Raw genomic sequence first — 21,050 nt, forward strand, 5'->3', positions numbered from 1 at the left:
AAGTCACTTTTTGGAAGAAAGACCATTCATAGTCTTAGCCATAGTACACTAATCATTTTGGAAGTTGGTAGGTGTAGAATTTTAGAAAATGGCACTCACAGTTTATAAGACAGAAAATTTTGCAGTAAAACAAAATTATTTAGGTCCCAATTTATGCAGAAATAAGAATGCCTGTTAGCAAACATAAAGCCAACTAAATTATGCTCAAGAAATAATATTACTAAACTCAAATTTTAAATTCTTAAAGCCTTATGAACTAAGATGACTGAAGACAGAGGAGCAGAGCAAATCTCTTTGGCATTTAGATGACCTTGAATCCTCTTTCTTACAATTCAATTCTATTACTGTGAACAAAGAATAAAAGAAAAAATTATGCAATTTCATTGTAATATACTCGGACTCCTTTTCCCACATCCATACCATCTTACTTGAAGTTACCAATAGCCTTGTTAGATAACCAATAGACTTGATATTTCCTTCTCCAAAAAATTGGGAGAAACCATTAGACACAATATGGGTCTAGTCAATGCTTAAAACCTGTGAAAGTTACTTTAAAAATATTGATAGCTGTGCATTACAAGTGAAAACCAAGAGAGTAAGCTTCTGTTTGCTACTGAGTAGACCGAAGTTAGGATTAAGGAAGTTGAAAAGGACCAGTTCAATCCTAACGCATGCCTATTCAGATACACACACGACAGAATGGTTTCCGAAACTCATATGCACTCTGATCAAGTTGGCAAATACCCTTGTTTCAAGGTGGCAGATGCCAACTTTTGGATAATAGTACCTAATATGCCATTTAGCAGAAAGTTACTTCAGGTAATGAATTTCAGGAGTAAACATAAGGGACAACTCGAATGATGATGACAACTCAAATCAAATGATGATGCTCAACGAGCTTTGAGGATATGCGACCACCACTAGCTCCAAGCAAATAGGCTTTAAATAATCATAATAATACATATTACTTAATGTCATCACCTTTTACCCAAGTGAACACAATTTTTCCTGTCCTCTCAGAATTAGTTAAATAATAAAACAATGGGTGCTGCTTAATGGCTGGGCCACAGGTTTGAATTGGTACAGACATTATCAAAGTAGCAATATTTCCTAGTAACAGTTCCAAAAAGGAATTCATAAGGCTATTGTAGCCCATTTAAGAGGCATTAGTAATACAAATATTGTACATTAAATTCATGAATATGGAATGCATATTTGTGTAGTTATTTGCCATCTATGGGTAAAGTATATGTACTTTTATTCATACTCTACAACCATCACCACAACAGGAGGGTGAACAGAAAGAAGATAAGGACAATTACTGATGCACAGAAGATGCATACATAAGTAATCATGAACTTCATGTGCTGTTGCACAGGTATTTGACAATATATTTCAAATTAACATTCTATTACAGGGGGCATGTAAGTCCAGTCTGCTAAGTTCTGGGATGGGTTCAATTAAAGGTAGGGCACTCTCAGTTTCACTCAAATTGGATGATTTTCCAGGAACCAAATGGTCGCGGGAAACCACAGGTGGCACAGTGAAAGGAATCCTTTCCTGAAGTGTGAATTTCTCACCCTGTATAGGGCTTTGTATTAAGTAAGCTCGACCCTTAACTATAAAACCAACCTTTGGGTTGACTTCAATGGGTTGGTTTATCAAAGTAGACGGCAATCATATAAAGTGTAACATTGTGTTAAATGTCCACAGGGTAACTTAAAGAGTTACCATAAATCAATTCATAGATAAATCAAACCACAGTTATCATCACATAGGTCTGTTTGATAAGTGAGTGTAGAGAACTTACCTAGTACTAAGCCCAATGGCATGTGAAATTCACTAATCATGGTAGAGTGACCAGCTCCTTTACCTGTGTCGCCTATGGCTTCCCAGGAAGTTCAGTTTCGATGCCGAAAAAGTCATACAGCTTGAGTGAAGAGAAGTATGTCCTGAGATGTGTCCGAGAATCAACACCAACATTCAACCCAATGGACTACATCATTCCCAATCCATAGATAGTCAACCCATAATAATGATATGCATTCTTACAAAAATGAAACTGTGAGCTCTGGTCAATGTAGTCCCTTCTACAAACTGGTCACGATACCTATGCTCAGAATATTCCAACGTAATAACTGGGGCATTAAGTATATAGTTATCTAATCCTCTTGAGGCTCAACAAGTCAAGGATGGCAGGTTTAGAAAACACTGATTATAAATGGACAAAGAAAGTTCAAGTCTCACCATTAGCCTACTCTTAACAGCATTGAATACACTGTTGAGCTGTTAAGTGGCAAGCTGGTAACACTGCTTTTCTGCCATCACTTCACAATTAAGCTATTGATGAATTTTAAGAAGTTTTAAGGCTATTTTTCTCGAATTAAAAATCATCTAAATTTAAAATCTCATTATATGCATAGTACTGAAAGGCTATGAAACCTCACATTTTCCTTTCCTAGGAGGAAATTCATTTTACAGGCTGATTGAAACCAAGTGCAATGGAAAGTACCACACACAACTTTTCCTATACTATACAAAATTTTGTTTTTCTGACACTCTTGCATGATCCTGTTCCACAGCCATGCTGTGTATGCAATTGATTTCTGAGACAAACAATATTTTCAATATAAAAGTTTAAAAACTTCGGTTGGTCATAATTTATTTCATTTTCCCAACATTACTGGTTTAGTTTGTTAATCACCCCCTATCAGTTATAAACTTGATAAATTCTGTGCAAAAAAATGTCTCTGTCATCAAAAATATCAAGAAATTGTCTCAGTAAGCTAGAGTAACTGAATAATGTACATTAAATGAGTGAATAAATATGTAAGGAAAATGCAGCGGCAATTATAGAGTGGAAGATAAGATGGTGAATACTGCACAAATGAAGCAAAGCCACAGGTGATTTGCAATGATTAACTTTACGACTGAATATTGAAGAGTGGCAGAGAAGAATAGGCAGCACCCATCGCCTTAAATTTAACAGACGACGCATGTTAATATGGAAGTTGCTCTACTAGATTTAACTAGTTCAATCAGAATACAGAGAAAAACGTTATTTCATAGTTTCCAACAATGAGGGAAACAGGCTATAATGCCTCAATACCAGTTGTCTGTAGTCTAACTTCCAACATTCTTGGAATAAATTGGGGCAAAAGATTCCACAATTCAGAGATTAAGTGTGTCAGTAAAGAATCATGCAAGGCAATGACGTATGAAGTAAGTTCACTCCTTTGGATTGGTGAACCTCTTCCAGGCAGTTCTCCCCACCTTGGCAGCTTTCCTGAATGGAGCGGAATTAGGCAACTATTTTCTTGGGGCCTTGCTCGTGTGCCTTTCGTAAGCGTCTCCTCAGCTCTTGTGGGAATCTATCGTAGCATTTTTTGCACACAGGCTTCAGATCTAGCTCATAGAATTTCGTCTTCTGGGTCATCTTCTGGTCACACACCGAGCACGCAAAGTGATGCACGCACCAAGCTTTGTTGAGTGCGGTGAACACTGTTCAAATGAAAGGAGAGAGACATCAGTGGTAATTCGACAACATGATAAGTGCATAGACATTTGGAATGATATGGCAAAACCACATGCTACGCTTTTGTTTTAGTTCACCACCAAAACAATGTTGTGGATGCCAAGGAAACAATCTTGAATTGTCAGAAATCACTGGCAACTCTTCAAAATGTAAAAACATTTAATACAAATCCATATCATTTTAGAAATTCAAGGGATCAAAATAATTGGACTTCAAAATATCTGGATTCGAAATAATTGCACTAAAAAAATGTCTTCCAATTCTGTGCCTGGAAAATAAACCTTTGATGCTGTTTTACCAGTTAACTTAAATATGAACAAACAAGACATATTTACCTAGCAGGTCTGTACTTTGATATTTGGTCCTATGTTTAGGAAGGATGCACTTCCTGCTATGAGGATAAAAATATGCAATATCGAATGATTGTGAAACATATGTGAATTTCACCTAACTTACAAATCCAGCAAAACTAATAGTTCTGGAGCAGGTATTGAAACAGAATCTTTTCCTAGTCATCAAAAGAATTTCACTACTTTTGTCTTTTCCATCTCCTTCTCTCATCACCCAACATTGCTGGCCCAGGTGACCTTCTTGCTTTCCAACTGAGAGGTCATGGGTTCGATTCCCACCTAGGTGAGTTTCCCTCCACCTAGGGCATGGGCGTTTTTAATAATCTTCAAGGTCTGTTTTAGGGGTTAGGTGGAAGAAGGGAATATATAGTATTAATCTCACCCCAATAAAGATGATAAAAAAATAAATACCACCGTCCTGTCAAAATCATCAAACCATCATCATTGGTTAACCTCCAAAGACTGAAGAATCATAAATTTTCTGCGCTTAGGCAGCATGTGTACTGCATATAAAAATATATATTACTAATTGTTACGTAGAATATGCCCCAAAGGACAAATGAGAGAACTTTAGTGTTTCCAAATCCCTATTGCATCCTCCGCAATTAAATACTCCATAGCACATAAAAATAGCACAATATAACAAAAAATTTAAATTAATCACAAATAAAAAATTATAATACGATTATTTTTCATAGTTTTCAAAGCACTCACCATCTCCAGCAATCACCTGGTTACACACAAAGCAAAGGTTCCCAAACAGCTGATGATAATGGGTTTCACAATAGGCAAGACCCTTTTTCTCATAATGTCGATGACCAAAGAATGGCTTCTCACACTTGGCACAGACAAAATGCTGAGAAAAAAAAGGATGAGAAATTTAACAACCACATCACTAATTTATTATATGCTGCCAAAATTATGTACACTAACATATGGGATTGAAACTGATTCAAGGGTCATAAAAGTAATCAAGGGAGATATATCATTCAATATAAAAAGAATCCAAATGGTGAATTCTGGAATTAAAATGAGATGGAAGTGGTGTATAAAAAATTTTAAACCAATATGTTATGCATCAGAAGATAATAATATGTAAATTAGAATAGCATGAAAAGCCTAAACCATTTACCCAACTTTTACCACTCTCAATTACATCACTAGTGTGTTCACATTACAAATGCAATGCAAATGCAATTACAAATGCCTCTCATTTGGACCAAAGTTCCTAAATAGAACACGTTTCATTTCCAATGGACAAGCTTACAATAGTTTTCCCCAAAACAATAAACCTTTTTTGTTAAAAAATGAAATCTTGAACCATTAAACAGTGATTGACAACTGCGTTGCCATTGGAGGGTTACATTCAAACTCAATGTTACCAGACTTTTTCTTGACTAGAACTGAACTCTCCTACTTCTGTTTGAAAACAGGAATGAGGTATATCAACGGAGAAGAAGGTAGTTTTTCAAGTTGAAGTTCAGCATGAGGCAGTGAAATTTTACATTCACAGCAGGCCAAATACAAACCTCTACATGCCAATGCTTCCCCAGGGCAGTGACAACTCGTTCCTCAATCGGACGGCGGCAAGCACCACATATGGGAACCCCCATCTTGTCATGACAACGAAGGCAGTACAGTTCATTCTGTAAAAAAAATGGGTAAATTACTTCTTTCCAATTTACAAGAGTACGAATGCATGAAAGGGCTGAAATTATATGTACACCATCTTTTTTAAAATACTTTGGTAAATCATTGAGTCTTCCTAATATTTACCAGCACTCAATAGATATTTAGTTTTCCTATGTACAAGTTTGAATATCATCTGTGAGCAATTGTTTATTATTATTATTAATAATATACACAGGGTAGTTTGAAAGGTTTATGGAATAACCACCAATGTTAGCACTAGTGCAACAAGTTTCTCGTGTAACAATAGGCAATCCATTATTAATAAACATGTGACAGTGTGAATGCCTCTCAATTGATTTCTGAAGATGGAAAAAAATTAAGATTCGGGCAGTGATTAAATACTTCGTAAAGAAGGTATAAAAGCAAAGGAAATTCGTGCTGACTTTCAGAATACTCTGGGGGACCCTGCTTCTTCAACTTCAACTGTTGTCAAGCAAACTAATGAGTTTAAGTTTGGTTGGGACAGCTTTGATGATGATCTGAATTGAGGCAGGTCAAAATGTGCCACTACCTAGAAATTATAGCAAAAGATCATAAAATGGTCATGGGGGCTCCCTGACTGAAAGTGCAAGAAATCGCTGCAGCTGTAAAGATGTCATCTGAACGGACATATCACGATTTTACAGTGGAATTGGATATGGGAACATTATTTGCGAGATGGCTGCCGCAACTCTTGATGCAGGATCACAAATGCATCAGAGTGGAAATTTCCAAACAATGTTTGACCCATTGACCCAGAGCAACCAACAAGTTTTTCTGAGCAAGTTTGTGACCACAGATGAAACTTGGGTCCCCAGAGACACTTTACCCCAGAGACAAAACACCACTGAAAGCAGTGGAAACATGTTGATTTACTGCCACCAAAGAAAGCAAAGGCAATATGGTCAGTCCGAAAGGTGGTGGCTTCAGTTTTCTGGGTTGTGGAAGAAATTCTGCGGATAGATTATCTTCCAACTGGTTTAATAATTACTGAATAATACTATGCTAACCTCCTGGACCAACTACAGCAAAAGATACATGAAAAAAGGCCAGGTTTGGCAACAAAAAAGTCATCTTTCATTAAGACAATGCACATGCACACACGAGTGTCACTTCCATAGCAAAAATATGTGAACTAAGATACAAATTGTTACCACACCCGCCTCATTCGCCTGACTTGACTCCATCATTTTTCTATCTCTTCCCCAAGATCAAATTTTCCTCGGTGGATGGAGATTCTCTTCAAACAAAATAACTAACAGCTGAAGTAGATGGGTATTTTGCTAGCCTGAAGGAATCTAATTTTCAAGATTGAATCAAGACATTGGAACATCACTGGACTAAGTGCATTAGTGTACAGGAAGACTACATGGAGAAATAAAAAAGTTTCACTGAGGTAAATTGTTTATTTCTATTCCATTTTGAGAACTTTGCAAATTCACCTTATACACCATCTGTCAGTCAAACTTAGTAGGGCTACATGTAGATGAGACAACAAATTCAGATGCACTAATTGCAAAAATAAAATGCATCATTTAAGTTGCATTCTGGATATGATTCAACAGAATTATAAAATGGTTTGGTGCCAGGATATTGGAGTCAGTTATTTTCTGCATGCTCCTTATGTTTTCCATGTAATTTTGACTATTGAAAAATCATTCTACTTGGGTGAAGCTGATGGTGCCTGGAAGCTTTGCTCAAAAGTCAAACGTTCTACCAACTAGCCAACCAAATCCCTTTAGAATGTACACATAAAAGTGAATGTGATACGTTTCCATGCCACAGATTCAGCCATCATCAAGCCAGCCAGTGATCAAGTCGTAGCAAAGAACTTATCCCGGAGGTGCAGGAGGAAGAGGATGCAACAGGTGTGAGTAACAAGAAAGGAAATGTGAGCAGGGACCAAGCTGGAGAGGATGGGTAAGAAGGTAACAGTGCACAGATATCACTTGCTTGTATTGAATATGATGAATTGAATTTTCATGCTCCTAACTTCATATTAAGAAATCCTAGAGCATTTGTCGGGTGGTTATTGACAACCCTCTTACCACAACGAGCCGACCAGTTTTCTCTCTATGATAATGGTTACCTGGTTGACTGAAATATTTAATATGGTAGTACCATTTTCAAAATAAATAAAGTATTATTATTATTATCATCAACATCAGAGTATGATATGTCTTACACAGTTACACCTCAAATTTATCGAACCAAATAATACCCTGGTCAGTTCTCCATATAAGTCAAAGCAATCAAAACCTCAAATGAACATTCCTCAACCGAGATTTTACATAAAATGCCCCATAGAGGTGAGAAGTCAACTATTTTTTCCATAATGATTCATTTAAGTTAGATTTTGCTTGTAATGTGGTTGTTAAATGGGCTTTTTCCTCAATTTTTGAAATTATCATTTAATGTATTATTCACCAGTGCTGAAGTCTCTGCTGTATTGACTGCTGTGCTTTTGTTTTTCTATGCATGATTGTTAATAATTAGAATTCATTGTGATACAGGAAAAGTTAGCTTGAAGTAACATTTTTTTTCCTTAAAAACACTAAGGATCTCTACGTTAACTCAGTTAAAACTAGTGAACAAATAATCTGTTACATTATTTTTTTTTAATTTGGAAGCCCCAGGAATCGTACATATTTCAGTCATAACTCCTCTAAGGTTTACCTCACATTTAGTAACATCCTTAAATCTAAAATGCTACTCAAATACATACCAGATCATTGGCAGAGTAGCCCGAACGACTCTTCACCTCCCTGGCATCTGCATTCAGCTCTGTCCCACAAGCAGTGCAGTTGAAGTGGTAGGGATGATAAACCTCTCCACGAAATCTCAGTGGCCTATCATCAATCATTCCACTAGAAAGGAGATAATGCACACATTACATGGATTCTTGTGATCTCAGAAATTCATTAACCTATGAAATGAAATCTTAGATTTTAAGAATGGTATATGCATATGAATGACTGTAATCCTTTTTTTTTTCAAATTCTTTCAACCTTTAATGGATACAAAATTGTAAAAAAAAAATCATTTTGCATTATACTTTGTGGATGCATTCCTTATCATTTTAATTAACTATTACTTCATACTTTTCTCAACTACAGTTCAATATTTACCACCCAAGGTTTCAACAGATAATTGTCATTGTTAAGACTGAACAGATGACAGCCATCTAGAGAGACCATGGTTTATCTTAAATAACTTAAAACTGGAAAAATACAAAGCAAGAGTTGATTTAATATGCATTGAACACATCATTATTTATCAAAATATTTTAACACAGTGATCTGTTTTGAGTTTTTTCCCAAAGAACAAAATAATACCTTGCATTTTAGAAGTTCAAACATCATTCCCAAGTTTACATTACATGCACACACTACATAATTTCCAATTTATAATTTTGAATAGGCTCTTCCCAACAGATAGACCAGTGGCCATTTCTAGAATTCAAGAGTGTCAAGCTCAGTAAGGCACGTAAGATTATACGAGATATGATAGAGAAGCTCCTGCACAAAGAGGTTTAAGAAAATTCATTTTACAATGCCTGAAATTTTGAATTTAGATAAAAGAGTCAAACAATAACTGCCACATTTATAGTCGATTAATACCAAGACAGGGAAGGGAAAAAATTATTGTATCAGGAAAAGTAAATCAGATAAAAATCAAGCGCTAGGTGGATAAAGTGTAAATCTCAGAAAAGCTAAGTTCTAAGAACATTCAAAAAAAAGATTTTGATCATAAAAAATTGCTTAGTTTTTCTACATATATTTACAAACGTAGTGTTTATTGTATAAACTACACTAGTAACAGCAATGGGTGCAAAATATAGAGGGCAGAGTGGGAATTGAGGTCCTATTCATTGCAAAACAGCAATCATAAGATGCTACATTTTTCATTAAGTAGCACTGGCTTTCTGTGCTCCAGATTTAAAATGGACACTGCTTTCATTACAATGATTATTATTAGGAATCTATGAAATAAGATATCAATCAAACTTCAAAACACACACATAGACTGTATGTATCAAAAACCATAGATGGAGTTGGAATATACATATTTACCAATTTTTTCTTGGTTCAATCATCTCTAAATGATGAATTCTGTCTAATTACCACTTTTAAGAAATGTATAATCAATATGATATTGATTTCATTCCAGTAATCTCAAGCTATTGGCCAGCTGTATGACGAAGGACAATTTAGGGAGTATTTAAATTTATTAATAATTCATTTTTAGTTCATTTCACCTTCCAATTCCATATTTCTGAGTTCATGATGAGGGCCAATTTAGATTCAACACGAAAAACTTGTCTTGAAAAGCAGTAATTCTGATTTTCCTGGGTCAAACCAGCAGTTTAGTTAGAAATACATGACATGAGAGCTAAGTATATTCTGTATAATAAATGAACAATCAGACAACTTAGAATGATGAACAGGAAATTAAATGCCTCCTAGGACTTCGAGGAATACCTATGACATCACAGGATGTGGTAATTGGGAAGGACATATGACCTCACAAACGTTAATCAGTAACTACCATAGCCATTTGGGGAAAATTAATAGTTTTAGTGAAGTAAATATAAAATTACAGTGAAAGTAACTAATTGATACAGAAGTCACTATTTTTTTATATTCGCTTGGGTGCTTTGCTAAAAAAACCACTCCCTGATCCTCTTATTAAAGTTGTTATGGAATATTGAGCAGTGCACAAAACAGAAGTATTGGGAAAATAATGATTGCCCAAGGACTATTATAAAATTAAATTCATCCCAAACATTCTATGACAGAAAATAAAAACATGCACACTGGAACAAGTTCACATATCAGATATTATTCACAAACATGTATTACTTTGGGATATTTCATAAGCAGAAACGATCAATATGCACTTTGCAATACACGTGTTCAAATATAAAAATGATTAAGCTGTCAATAATAATTTGATCAATAGGCATTTGATCCAGCAATGTTTGATCACATACATAGTAACAAACTATGCTAAATTACTGCATTAATTATTATCTATTGATTACTGCAGAAAAGAAGAGATCCATATTGAACCAATATGTACTGTATTAATGCTTGATCTGTTGACAATGATAATATTTTTGGATTATTACTCTACTGAGAGAATATACTCACTGGCACTTGTGGCATACGTATTTCCCAAGGCCAATGGCCTTCTCCCTGGCATTGCATTGATGGCAGAGTGCCCTTCCATGGTTCCTAATGAATCCAAGGTCAGCCAATTCTTTGTCGCAAGACTCACAACGGAAGCAGCGTGGATGCCAACTGGCATTCATGGCCTTTATGACACGGCCAATTACAAACTCACCTGAAGAAGAGAATAAAACATGGTAAAAAATCAATTATAACTAATGATAAATTACAAAATTAAATAATGAACAGGTTTCAAAAATTGCTCAACAGTTTTCTATGCGCTCGATATTCAGTTTTTAGTGCAAGGACTGCACATACCAATGATGAGCAGAGAACCATGGCAAATTGAGTGGTTCACTCTAATCCATAATTCATTTTGATACAATCAATGTATTTGGTAAGTGGAGGCAAGAAATGTTTCTGGCAAAAAAAAAAGGTTTTGGCCAAAATCAACAGTTTACTCAGAAAATGAAAATTATGATGTTGAAACAAGTTTCTACCCAAATCTATATTGGCATTAGTGAAGTGGCCTACTACATGATTCAACACAAATAAACTAATAAGAGTTGTACGCTCGTCACAAGATTATAAATAGAGTTATAGTTGATGGCAATGCTACTTTCTGAAAGCATGTAAATGGAAGATGCATACTATGGGGTACAGAATGGCATGAACTAATCAAGAAATATAGAGCTTACATTCAAACACTCTATTAAAGTTCAGACATAGGCACACGTAACAGAAAAAAATCTTACAACAGCTGCAAAAGAACAAACAGGCCATTCATTCTTCGGCAAACACAAAAACATCATATTTAGGGTATTGCCACTAAAGAGATAAGAAATTTGACAGAAGCTGACTTGGTTTCATCATATTAAAATGCATAGACTTAGCATCAGCATTCATATTTGAAACAATTAACAAACTTCCATGCATTTCTCCTTACCAAGGGGTGCAAAATTTTCCCAACTGCAACCACAATTACTGCATACACACCATAAGGTTTACAATTTGAACTACAGATTTTATGTAAATTCTGGGACAAAATATTTTTATGTTAAATTAAAAAAAACTATGAGAGAGTCATGCAACCATTCTGAGAATAATCCTAGATGGTCTGTTATTAAAAATATTTTGCGACATCTGACCTGACAGAAGTATGTAACAACTTACCACACTTTCCACAGCATGGTGCGAAGAGAACATGGAAATCATGTTCACAGTATTTTCGTCCTTCAAATTCATAAAATATTCCACCAGGAAATTGCCGAAAACATTGTGCACAACTGAAGTCAATAAAGAACACCAGGATTAAAAAAAACATCTATTTTCTCACACCGCCTCCAATTTTAAACCCATTATGCCTTAAAATGATGCATTTCATATGCTTATACAACTTAGCATGGCAGTGTTGAAGTGGGCATACTGATATTTAAAAAGTATGGAATGGAACTGAACAGAAATTATCAAACTGTATGAAGGTTCAAACAATAAATAGAGCATATTTTACAGTCTCAGCCTTAACAATTAGATATGTAGTTTATGAAAATATTTGTAGAACTTAGTTAACCCTTGTAAATTGGAAAGACACAATTACCAATCAAGCTTTCTCAAAAAAATTTAGTGTATAAATTACAAACTGCACATAATTTATTATATACTTTAGAAAACTTATTTAATATTATTATTATTGGTATTACACCTTTAAGGCAACTTCTGTGGGGACACCAACTGAAAAATCATACATTTCTTTGTCTCACCCAACAAAAATACCTGACACCTCACACTAAAATATAAGTGTCTTCAATTTAACATACTTCCTTCCTACCTTCAATCCATCCAACATGTCAACCCTTTCCTACTCCTTCATATCTTGCCTAACATCTAATTTCCAATCAAAATGCTCTGCATCCATTTTCCTGCCTCCTTTGGGAGTCTGCCAGCAATCCTCTCTCCTTCCCCACCATGCCTACCACTTCCTCATTTGTTTTCCTTTCAGTCAACCTCACCTTTTCCATCCTTCTCCACACCCACATCCTCCAGCACTTATTACCTTGCCTCAGTGACCATGTGCCATACAAAACAATGCTCCATACCAAAGTTTTGACAAGCCTTTTCTTAACATCCTTACTCAACATCCCTATCATCAATTCCCTCCTCATGAAAGCTTTTTAGCTAGACAATTCTTCTCCTGATGTCCCCATTACTTTGACCATCTTGATCCAAAATATTTCCGAGATAGGTAAAATGTTCCACCTGTTTCCTCTAGTTTATGAACTCCTACTTTAATATTTAATTTGGCTTTTCTCTTTCACAAAAACCGCATAAACTTTGGTGAATTTGATTTCAATCCCATATCTTATAACACTGCCTTTATAAAGTACTCAACAATGCTCTTAACCTCTTGGCTGACTGGCAAGCTACAGTTTGATCATCTGCAAGAGTAACTGATTTTATGAAATCCCCATTGAATTTTATCTCAATGGCATTCCTTGGCATGTCTCTTTTACCATTATTATTATTATTATTACTTTTTATTTGCCCAGAGATCACAATACAAAAATACCAGGTGGGTGAAGTATGTACATGATATAAGGCACGTCAATGAGGAGCAAAGACACAGGCTCAGTTAAGATACATAAAAGAATAGATGCTCATAGTTACATAAGTGTTTGGTACAAACCCATGAACATCGGATGTAACATGCACATACAATATCAAATTCAGAAAAATCATTGATCACAAACATGAATCAGACCATTACAATTGCTAGAAACTAAAAGTATGAACTTACTGGTCGGGAATATTGTTGAGATATTCATCAACCGAGTAAAACATATTGCGTTGTAGATATCTTTTTAGTTTATGCCTGAATACGGCAGTTCCCTGTGTATCCTTGATACTTTTGGGTAGTTTGTTAAATAATCTGATGCCCATTTCATTGGGTCCTAATTTCAATGCTTTAGTTCTTATATTCCCATAATGGAAGTCATTCCTGCCTCTGGTGTAATGATGATGATAGGCAGAGTTAAGAGAATAGTTGCCGATGTTATTTTTTATATATAGAATTAAAAACATAATGTAGATGCATGGGAGTGGTAGCAAATTTAATTCATGGAAAATAGGCCTTGATGGAGCATTGTAAGGTTTCCTGGCGATGATTCTAATAGCTTTCTTTTGCATTTTAAAGATGTTTTGAGAAATAGCAGCTGATCCCCATAATATTATACTGTAGGTTATATTTGAGTAAATTTCCCCATAGTACAAATTGAGTAGTACAGTTTTACTTGTAGTTTCATACAGGTGTCTTAATAAGTAGCAAGTTGAACTGAGCTTGTGTTGGAGGGCTTTTACATGAGTATCCCAAGAAATATATGCACATAGAGAAATACCTAGAAATTTGCATTCTGTCACACGCTCAATTGATAGGTCATTGATTTTTACCAGCAGATCATCTGATATGTTCTTATTGTGTGTAAAGTTTACTATTTTACTTTTATTTACATTTAAGTCTAGAAGGTTGTCTGTACACCACTTGTTTATAGCAAGTGTGACAGACTTAGCTTTTTCCACAAGGCTGGGATATGTTTGTGTTGATATTATTATATTAGTGTCGTCAGCGTACAACACTGGTATTATTCCATCATTATTTGGTAAGCAGTTAGGTAGGTCATTGATGTAAATCAGAAAGAGGAGTGGCCCAAGGGTTGAGCCTTGTGGAACACCTTTGTTAACTTGGTATGCTTCGGATGAATATTTTGACCCATCAACTGATAACACTACTTTTTGAGTGCGATTATGAATAAAGGACTTCAACCAGTTTAAAGGACTTCCTCTAATTCCTATTCTATTGAGTTTAATTAGTAGTCTATTGTGGTTTACATTATCAAAAGCCTTTGACAAGTCAAAAAACATTCCAAGAGTTTTGCGTTTAGCATCTAATGAATTAAGTATGCTGTCGATTGCCTGACATATGGCAGTTGTGGTAGACCTTTCCGATCTAAATCCATGCTGAGAATTAGAAAGTAGGAAGTTTTTTTCGAGATAAGATGCTATTTGCATATACATGGCTTTTTCGAATATTTTAGCAAATGTATTTTGGACGGCTATTGGTCTGTAGTTATTCAAATCATTTACACAGCCATGGTTTTTATAAATGGGCACTACTTTTGATTCTTTTAATTGGGATGGGAAAATCCCTTGTATCAAAGATTCATTAATTAAAAATAAAAGGGGTGCTTTTATGGCTTCAAAACAATGATGAACAACTTTACCAGGAATTTCATCTGGGCCAGTACTGGATTTGTTTCTGAGTGAGGAGACAATAGTTTTTAGATTGGTTTCAGAACAGGGCTTGGCAAACATTGACGATGGTGCATTTGCTAAAAGCACATTGGCTGGAGAAGTAGTTAGGCAAGGAGCTGATACGTAGTATTTGTTAAATTTATTAGCTAGAGATGAATAGCTAATGGCAGTGTTATTTTCAGGGTTACAAAGTTTTGGGAGAGTGAGTTGTGGATTTTTCTTACCTCTACAGTCATTAATTATTTCCCATGCAGTTTTGGACTTGTTATTGGAATTAAGTAACTTATTATCATTATAGGTTCTTTTCGTGGTAGAAATCAGTTTACGGTAATACTTTTGAAATTCCTTATAGAGTAACCTTTGTTCATGATTTTTTGAACTTTTACTGGAGATAGCAAGTTTTTTAAGGATAGTTGAGTAATAACGGATCTCATCAGTTAGCCATGGCTTACATTTAGTTCTATGAAATATTTTATGATGTGTTACTGGGAAACACATTTCAAAATTGTGTTTGAAAATTGAATAAAAGTAATTGAAACCTTCGTCTACTGACTTAAGGTCATAGACATTGTCCCAGTTTTGGGACTGAAGAAGGAGCAGAAAATGCTGCATATTTCCATGAGTGAGAGACCGCCTTGGGTAAGTTTTATCATTTGGACTATCCATTGGTTGGTTAGTATCGATACTTATTTTCACCATGCAATGGTCTGTTATACCTAGGTCGCAAACAGTTGTGACTACTTTTTCATGGTTAAAGTTGGTCACAGCGTAATCAATTAGGGTGGCAGATGTGGGAGTGACTCTGGTAGGATTATTGTTAAAACATTCCATGCCATAAGTTTTGAACAGATTCAACAATTCTGATCTGTGAGGGGAGTCAACTAAGAGATTACAGTTGAGATCGCCGTTCAGCACGAGTATCCTGTTGCTTGCATATAAGGAGCAAATGAGTTGGTCCAGTTTTTTAATGAATGAATGAAAATCACCAGTTGGTGATCTATAGATGGAGATGAGCACAAGCAATCCCACTGGAGTTTCATGGAAACACACTGCACATTCAAAGGTTTTTTCTTCCTTCACAGGCACGTGAACTGAGTTAATAGTCCCCTTTATTCTGCTATGCACGAAAATGGCAACACCTCCATTTTTATACGTGGCCCGGCAGAATGACGACACTAGGGAGTAATTTGAGAGTGAAATAACCTTAAGTTCTTCGTATTTTAACCAATGCTCAGTAATACACAAAAAGTCTGGTTCACACTCGTTCATAGCCACTTCAAGCAGGTTTACTTTGTTCCTAAGGCACTGAATATTTACTTGCGCGATTGTTAATGGCTGTCTAACTTTGACTAACCCTTTGCGGAGGTCAGGCGGGCCTTCAGAAAAAAAAACCTACTGACACAAACATGTTTCGGCCAAAAGTCGGGACTTTCCACGACATCTTTTAAGTCTTCACCGACCGATACACGAAAAGAGGTATAGGTGCCTCTAGATACCTTTAACTGCTCGATCTCGAAGCACTTGCCAGGTATTTTACTTGATACATACTTTTTAACTGCTTCGATTGACGTGTCTTCTTTGAATCGCCAAGCGTGTATGTGGACCATTTTCGGCAGCCCGACTAAATCACTGTCCAAGTTTGACGTCCCCACAATTGGCTTTGGCCGAGGTTTCCGTTTATATGAGACCATGGTGTAGCCCTCGTCGTCTTCTTTTCTCATGTTGCATGCAGTGGTATGCGGTTCCACAGGTGGTGGCTGTACATTTCCTTTGCGAGCAACGGAAGAGTACGGCAGCGTCACCTTAGGAGCACGCTCTTTATTATTAGTATTATTATCAGTAGCTCCGACTTGAGAATAATTAAACCGTTCCATGTTACTTTTCTTCTCTTTCACAGTTTTCACGGGAAGTTGCGATCGCTCACTTTCCAATGAGTTGGTGATCGATATCTTGACGTCACCCGGTATTTCCCTCGGTTTCTTCTTTGCCCTCCATTTCTTTCATGTAGATGTTATTAAGTACAAGTGATAATGGACACATGTCTTACCTCTCTTCCCAACAATACCATCTTAACTCTCCATTAACCACTAGCACTTGAGCTGTCTGACACATGTCCAGATGGAGGATATTTTGAAATTAAAATGAACTTCTATACTCCTTAGATAAATTCACCTATGAGCCAATGGGTAGATTTTGTAATATTCAATAGCTATTGACACAGTGATACATTACTTTAACAATATTTTGAATATAGTACATATTTGGAAAGTAAGCTCAATGCATATTTCCTTTGCAATAACTACATATAGAGAGGTACTGGCTGATTGGATCTAAATTTTCTTTGAATCACATTTTTGTTTAGTTACAGCAGAATGTGACAAGGAAACTTTATAATGGATTGAAATTTGCGATGTAACTCCTGTATCTCAATTGCAAAAGGTAAGTAGGTACCAACAAAAACATAAAATCACATTTTACATCTAAATATTACTTGTTTACCAATAAGTAATTGGATAAGTATAATTTTGAATATTGAAACGCCTTCTGTCTTCATCATCATTTTCTTTATGTTCAACTTACCATGATATTTCACTAGAAGTAGTACAGTTGGATGCTGTTTCATTTGAATTTGAGTATTTGATTATTTTTAATGATATCAACATACCAAAGTTCAAATGGAATTGTGTGTATGTATTCTCTCTCAAGCAACATGAAAAACTTGTATATTGTTTATTCGTGCAGGAATTGTTTCACCTTTTATAAGAAAAATACTGAGAAAACATTACAGCACCAAAAAAATTACGAGCTACATAAAACACTTGAACATTTCTTTACTCCTAGCGAAGATATTATTTGGAATCAAGGTATGACCATTTTGATATTGATTATGATACCACCATTTAAATCTACCTCATTGATCAGGTCAGAAAATAGTGTTAAATGTTAAAAAACTATATAAAAAAAATTGACACAAGAAAGAAGGCAAGTCTCAAAATGACCTTCACCAAATTCACGATAGTTTTAGTTTTTTCAAAGAATAATAGACATGCTCACAGCTTTAAAAATAAGTGATAATATGAGCGACTCATTCTTAAAATTTGAGTACTACTCAGATCAGTAAAATCTTAAAATAGTAGATTTTTTAATTTACAGATGTAGAAATTCAAACATCTGGCTTTAACAGTCTCTTTAAGTACCATAACGAGATCTATTGGCCAATTTTCCAGACTTTCAGAAAATAGGGTTTGTGAGACTATTCCGTAAAAATATTATTTTTTTTTGCATTTTTCCAACTGTCGTTGACTGATGTCAGAAACTGCTGGCATCACAGGTTATCAACAGTGGGCCGAATGGATGCAGAGTAGCAGATTTTTAACCTGATTCAACCCCTCTTTTATAATAAAAAAATTCAAAACTTAAAAAACCAAAAAATTTCAGCCCTGACACTTACTTTTTACCCACCTGAAAGTGATATCCAAACATCACTCTAGTGCCAGAAAGAAAGTGCACTTCAAGTTAAAGTTGTCTCTAGTACTCAGTTTCGGAGAATTCGAAATTCATAATTTTTTGCAAGTATAAAACATATATCATAGCATTTTTGATAATTTTCCATAGGTAAAAAATTTACAAAATCGTTTTTGGGATAATGATTTTCTCATTTGAGCGCATAATATTGCATGCAAATTAAAAAAGGTGACACACATTGGTAGTCTCTGCCAAATTTAAGATGAAAATAGCCTATTATTTTGAATTCCGATAGTCTCACATATGTATTTCACTGATGTGGAAAACAAATAATAGCAGTCTTACCGAAATTGCGAAATTATATCTTAAACCAGTTTCAAGAGTGGCCCCACCTGAATGAATGACTCTCGCCAACTTCTTACAGTTATAAAAGCAAGTAAAAAATTTCTTAACTCACACAAAGCATTGGGTGTGCCACAGCTCTCCAGTTGAATTAACAATTTCCTCGTGCGGCTCAAAACCCTCCCCACAACGGGAGCAAAACATATTCCCCAAAGACATTGTTACGCTGCAAAGAAAAATTCACAAATTAATAGAAAAATCTACGTATTCACACTTTAATCCTACTGTTTAGGACTCATAATTGTCAGCATCATTTAATTGGGCCATAAATAAATAATCTGGCTTGACTTGGACTTATCCTTTTGATGATACTAGATTAAACATGCAGACTTTACAGCACTTAATGCACCAGTTTTTACAATAAAATGTAAGTAAATAAACTATACAGCATGCAATAATTTACTTCTTTGCATTTAGTGTATGAAAAAATGTTTCAAGTGGATAGTCCAACCTTGATCCAACTGGATTACGGATTGTAACGGGCTTTTCTACCGGAGGTTCCACAAATGATACTGGCACTTCTTCTTGCCATTTTAAAACATCGTAATCATTTAATTCGGCATCTTGGTTTGAACCACGTATAGGAAGTCCATCCTTCGAAGATGGGTGACTTTCTGAGACATGAAGAAGTTCCAACGATTTATTCATTCGTCTCTGGTAAAGATCACTGTGGCCTAAAGGTTTTAGATCATTGCCAGAAGGCCTGAAACCTGGGTTAGCCATGATGAGAAAGTATTGACTGGTGGGAGAACATGCACGGCCTCAAATATACAACTTCAGGTGAGATAAGAACGTTTACTGATGACGAAGTAAAGATAAGCACAGACGCTACATAACTTTCAAACAGTTAACACAATTCACGCTGGTGGTTCCTCGTTATGATTATTTGTTTTCACAAAATTAGCAATCATTACTGCACTAAGATGTTTCTTCGGTTATGTAGGGCTCCACAAATCCTTGCCATCCACAAGGGTGAGTACACAATTTGAATGACTTGCTAAAACAAGTAATAGCTGAGTAAGCTTTTACCTTACGGGTGTGGCGAAATCAATCTTAGTCATTTAATACTCGAAGAACTCAATATAATCATTTACAACCTAAGTCCTTACACCCTGGGAAATACATTTTATGGGAAAGAACAATCGCCATTCCACCTATTATCGAACGGTATACTTATTACATTTATCTAAGAGCACTTCTAATTATAGGCACAAAATAAAGCAACAAAAGAGTTTTCCACCAAAAAAATACTCACCCAGGCATTGGTGACTGAATGCGTCGATCTACAGATGCTGAACTGCAAGTTATGTCCTAAAAGAGATCAAGTGATGTGAAATTTGGTCTTGTTCTAATAATCGCCAGTTCCAGTACTGGGTATGATGAGGAATGGTATGTACCCTTGCGGAATGCCAGGAATAAATTTGAGTTTACAATCAACTGGGCCTCGTTATGCCCGTAATCAACCAAAACAAAACTCAAATTATAAGAGAACTCTGACGTAACTTTTCACAAACCTTAGCTGTTCACACCACACCCATTCCATATTTGGACATATTAGCTTGCGACCTTATGACGCAAAGTAACTCGTCTGCACGGATGCCGTTACGGGAGAGCGTCTTAATAATTAAAACTAGGTCACGACTAAAAATAAATATGCGTAGAAGGGTGATTAACGCTTCACCACCAATTCACCCTGTAAAAAACCCATTACCCACGAACTGCTAAATTATTTGCGCATCATCATTGGTCATTTTAACCTTTTGCCCGGGTGATTTGAAATGCCCTCCTGATGTTTAGGGAATATGTGCCGTGTTTTATGTTCAAATCACAAATGTGACTCATTTTGAAATACATATGATTGAAATTTGTTCAAGAAGATATTTTATAAAATCAAATGGTTTAGTGAAATTCTCAGTATGGTCCTTATTTCAAGATTTTCGGTGAGTTACATCCCTATCAAGTGACCCAGTCCACAACATGAACAGAAACTCTGAACGACCGCACAAAAAATGACAAAGCAGTACGATAATTTAGAGGGAATTAACCCTCGCCTTGGACCAGCAGAAACGCAGTGACCGTTTTCCGGAAAACAAACGGGTCCTCAGTATGTCCTCCTTTGGGTTTTCTTCATGGGGTTGGTGGTCATAATAT

At 35.6% G+C, this 21,050-nt stretch overlaps 1 protein-coding gene across 3 annotated transcripts; it reads right to left on the reverse strand.

The window, feature by feature from the left end:
* Positions 1-6: 6 nt before the first annotated feature.
* On the reverse strand, positions 7-20,599 carry stck (LIM zinc finger domain containing stck). Of its 3 annotated transcripts, none has more exons than XM_071595926.1 (9): positions 20,414-20,599; positions 20,155-20,210; positions 18,955-19,065; positions 11,901-12,013; positions 10,710-10,902; positions 8,282-8,423; positions 5,415-5,531; positions 4,600-4,741; positions 7-3,501 (listed from the first exon to the last, which is right to left on the reverse strand). In XM_071595926.1, the coding sequence occupies exons 2-9, from the start codon at positions 20,160-20,162 to the stop codon at positions 3,302-3,304; spliced, it is 1,026 nt and encodes a 341-aa protein (XP_071452027.1). In that variant the 5' UTR covers positions 20,163-20,210; positions 20,414-20,599; the 3' UTR covers positions 7-3,301. The 3 variants fall into 3 exon arrangements, with proteins under 3 accessions (XP_071452027.1, XP_071452029.1, XP_071452028.1); XM_071595928.1 differs by lacking the exon at positions 20,414-20,599 and having other exon boundaries at positions 7-344; positions 3,274-3,501; positions 20,155-20,405; XM_071595927.1 differs by lacking the exon at positions 20,414-20,599 and adding an exon at positions 20,297-20,402.
* Between the last annotated feature and the right edge of the window lie 451 nt (positions 20,600-21,050).

This window comes from Hetaerina americana, unplaced genomic scaffold (genome assembly GCF_022747635.1).
Source record: "Hetaerina americana unplaced genomic scaffold, ioHetAmer1.1.p SCAF_71, whole genome shotgun sequence".
NCBI classification, from domain to species: domain Eukaryota; kingdom Metazoa; phylum Arthropoda; class Insecta; order Odonata; family Calopterygidae; genus Hetaerina; species Hetaerina americana.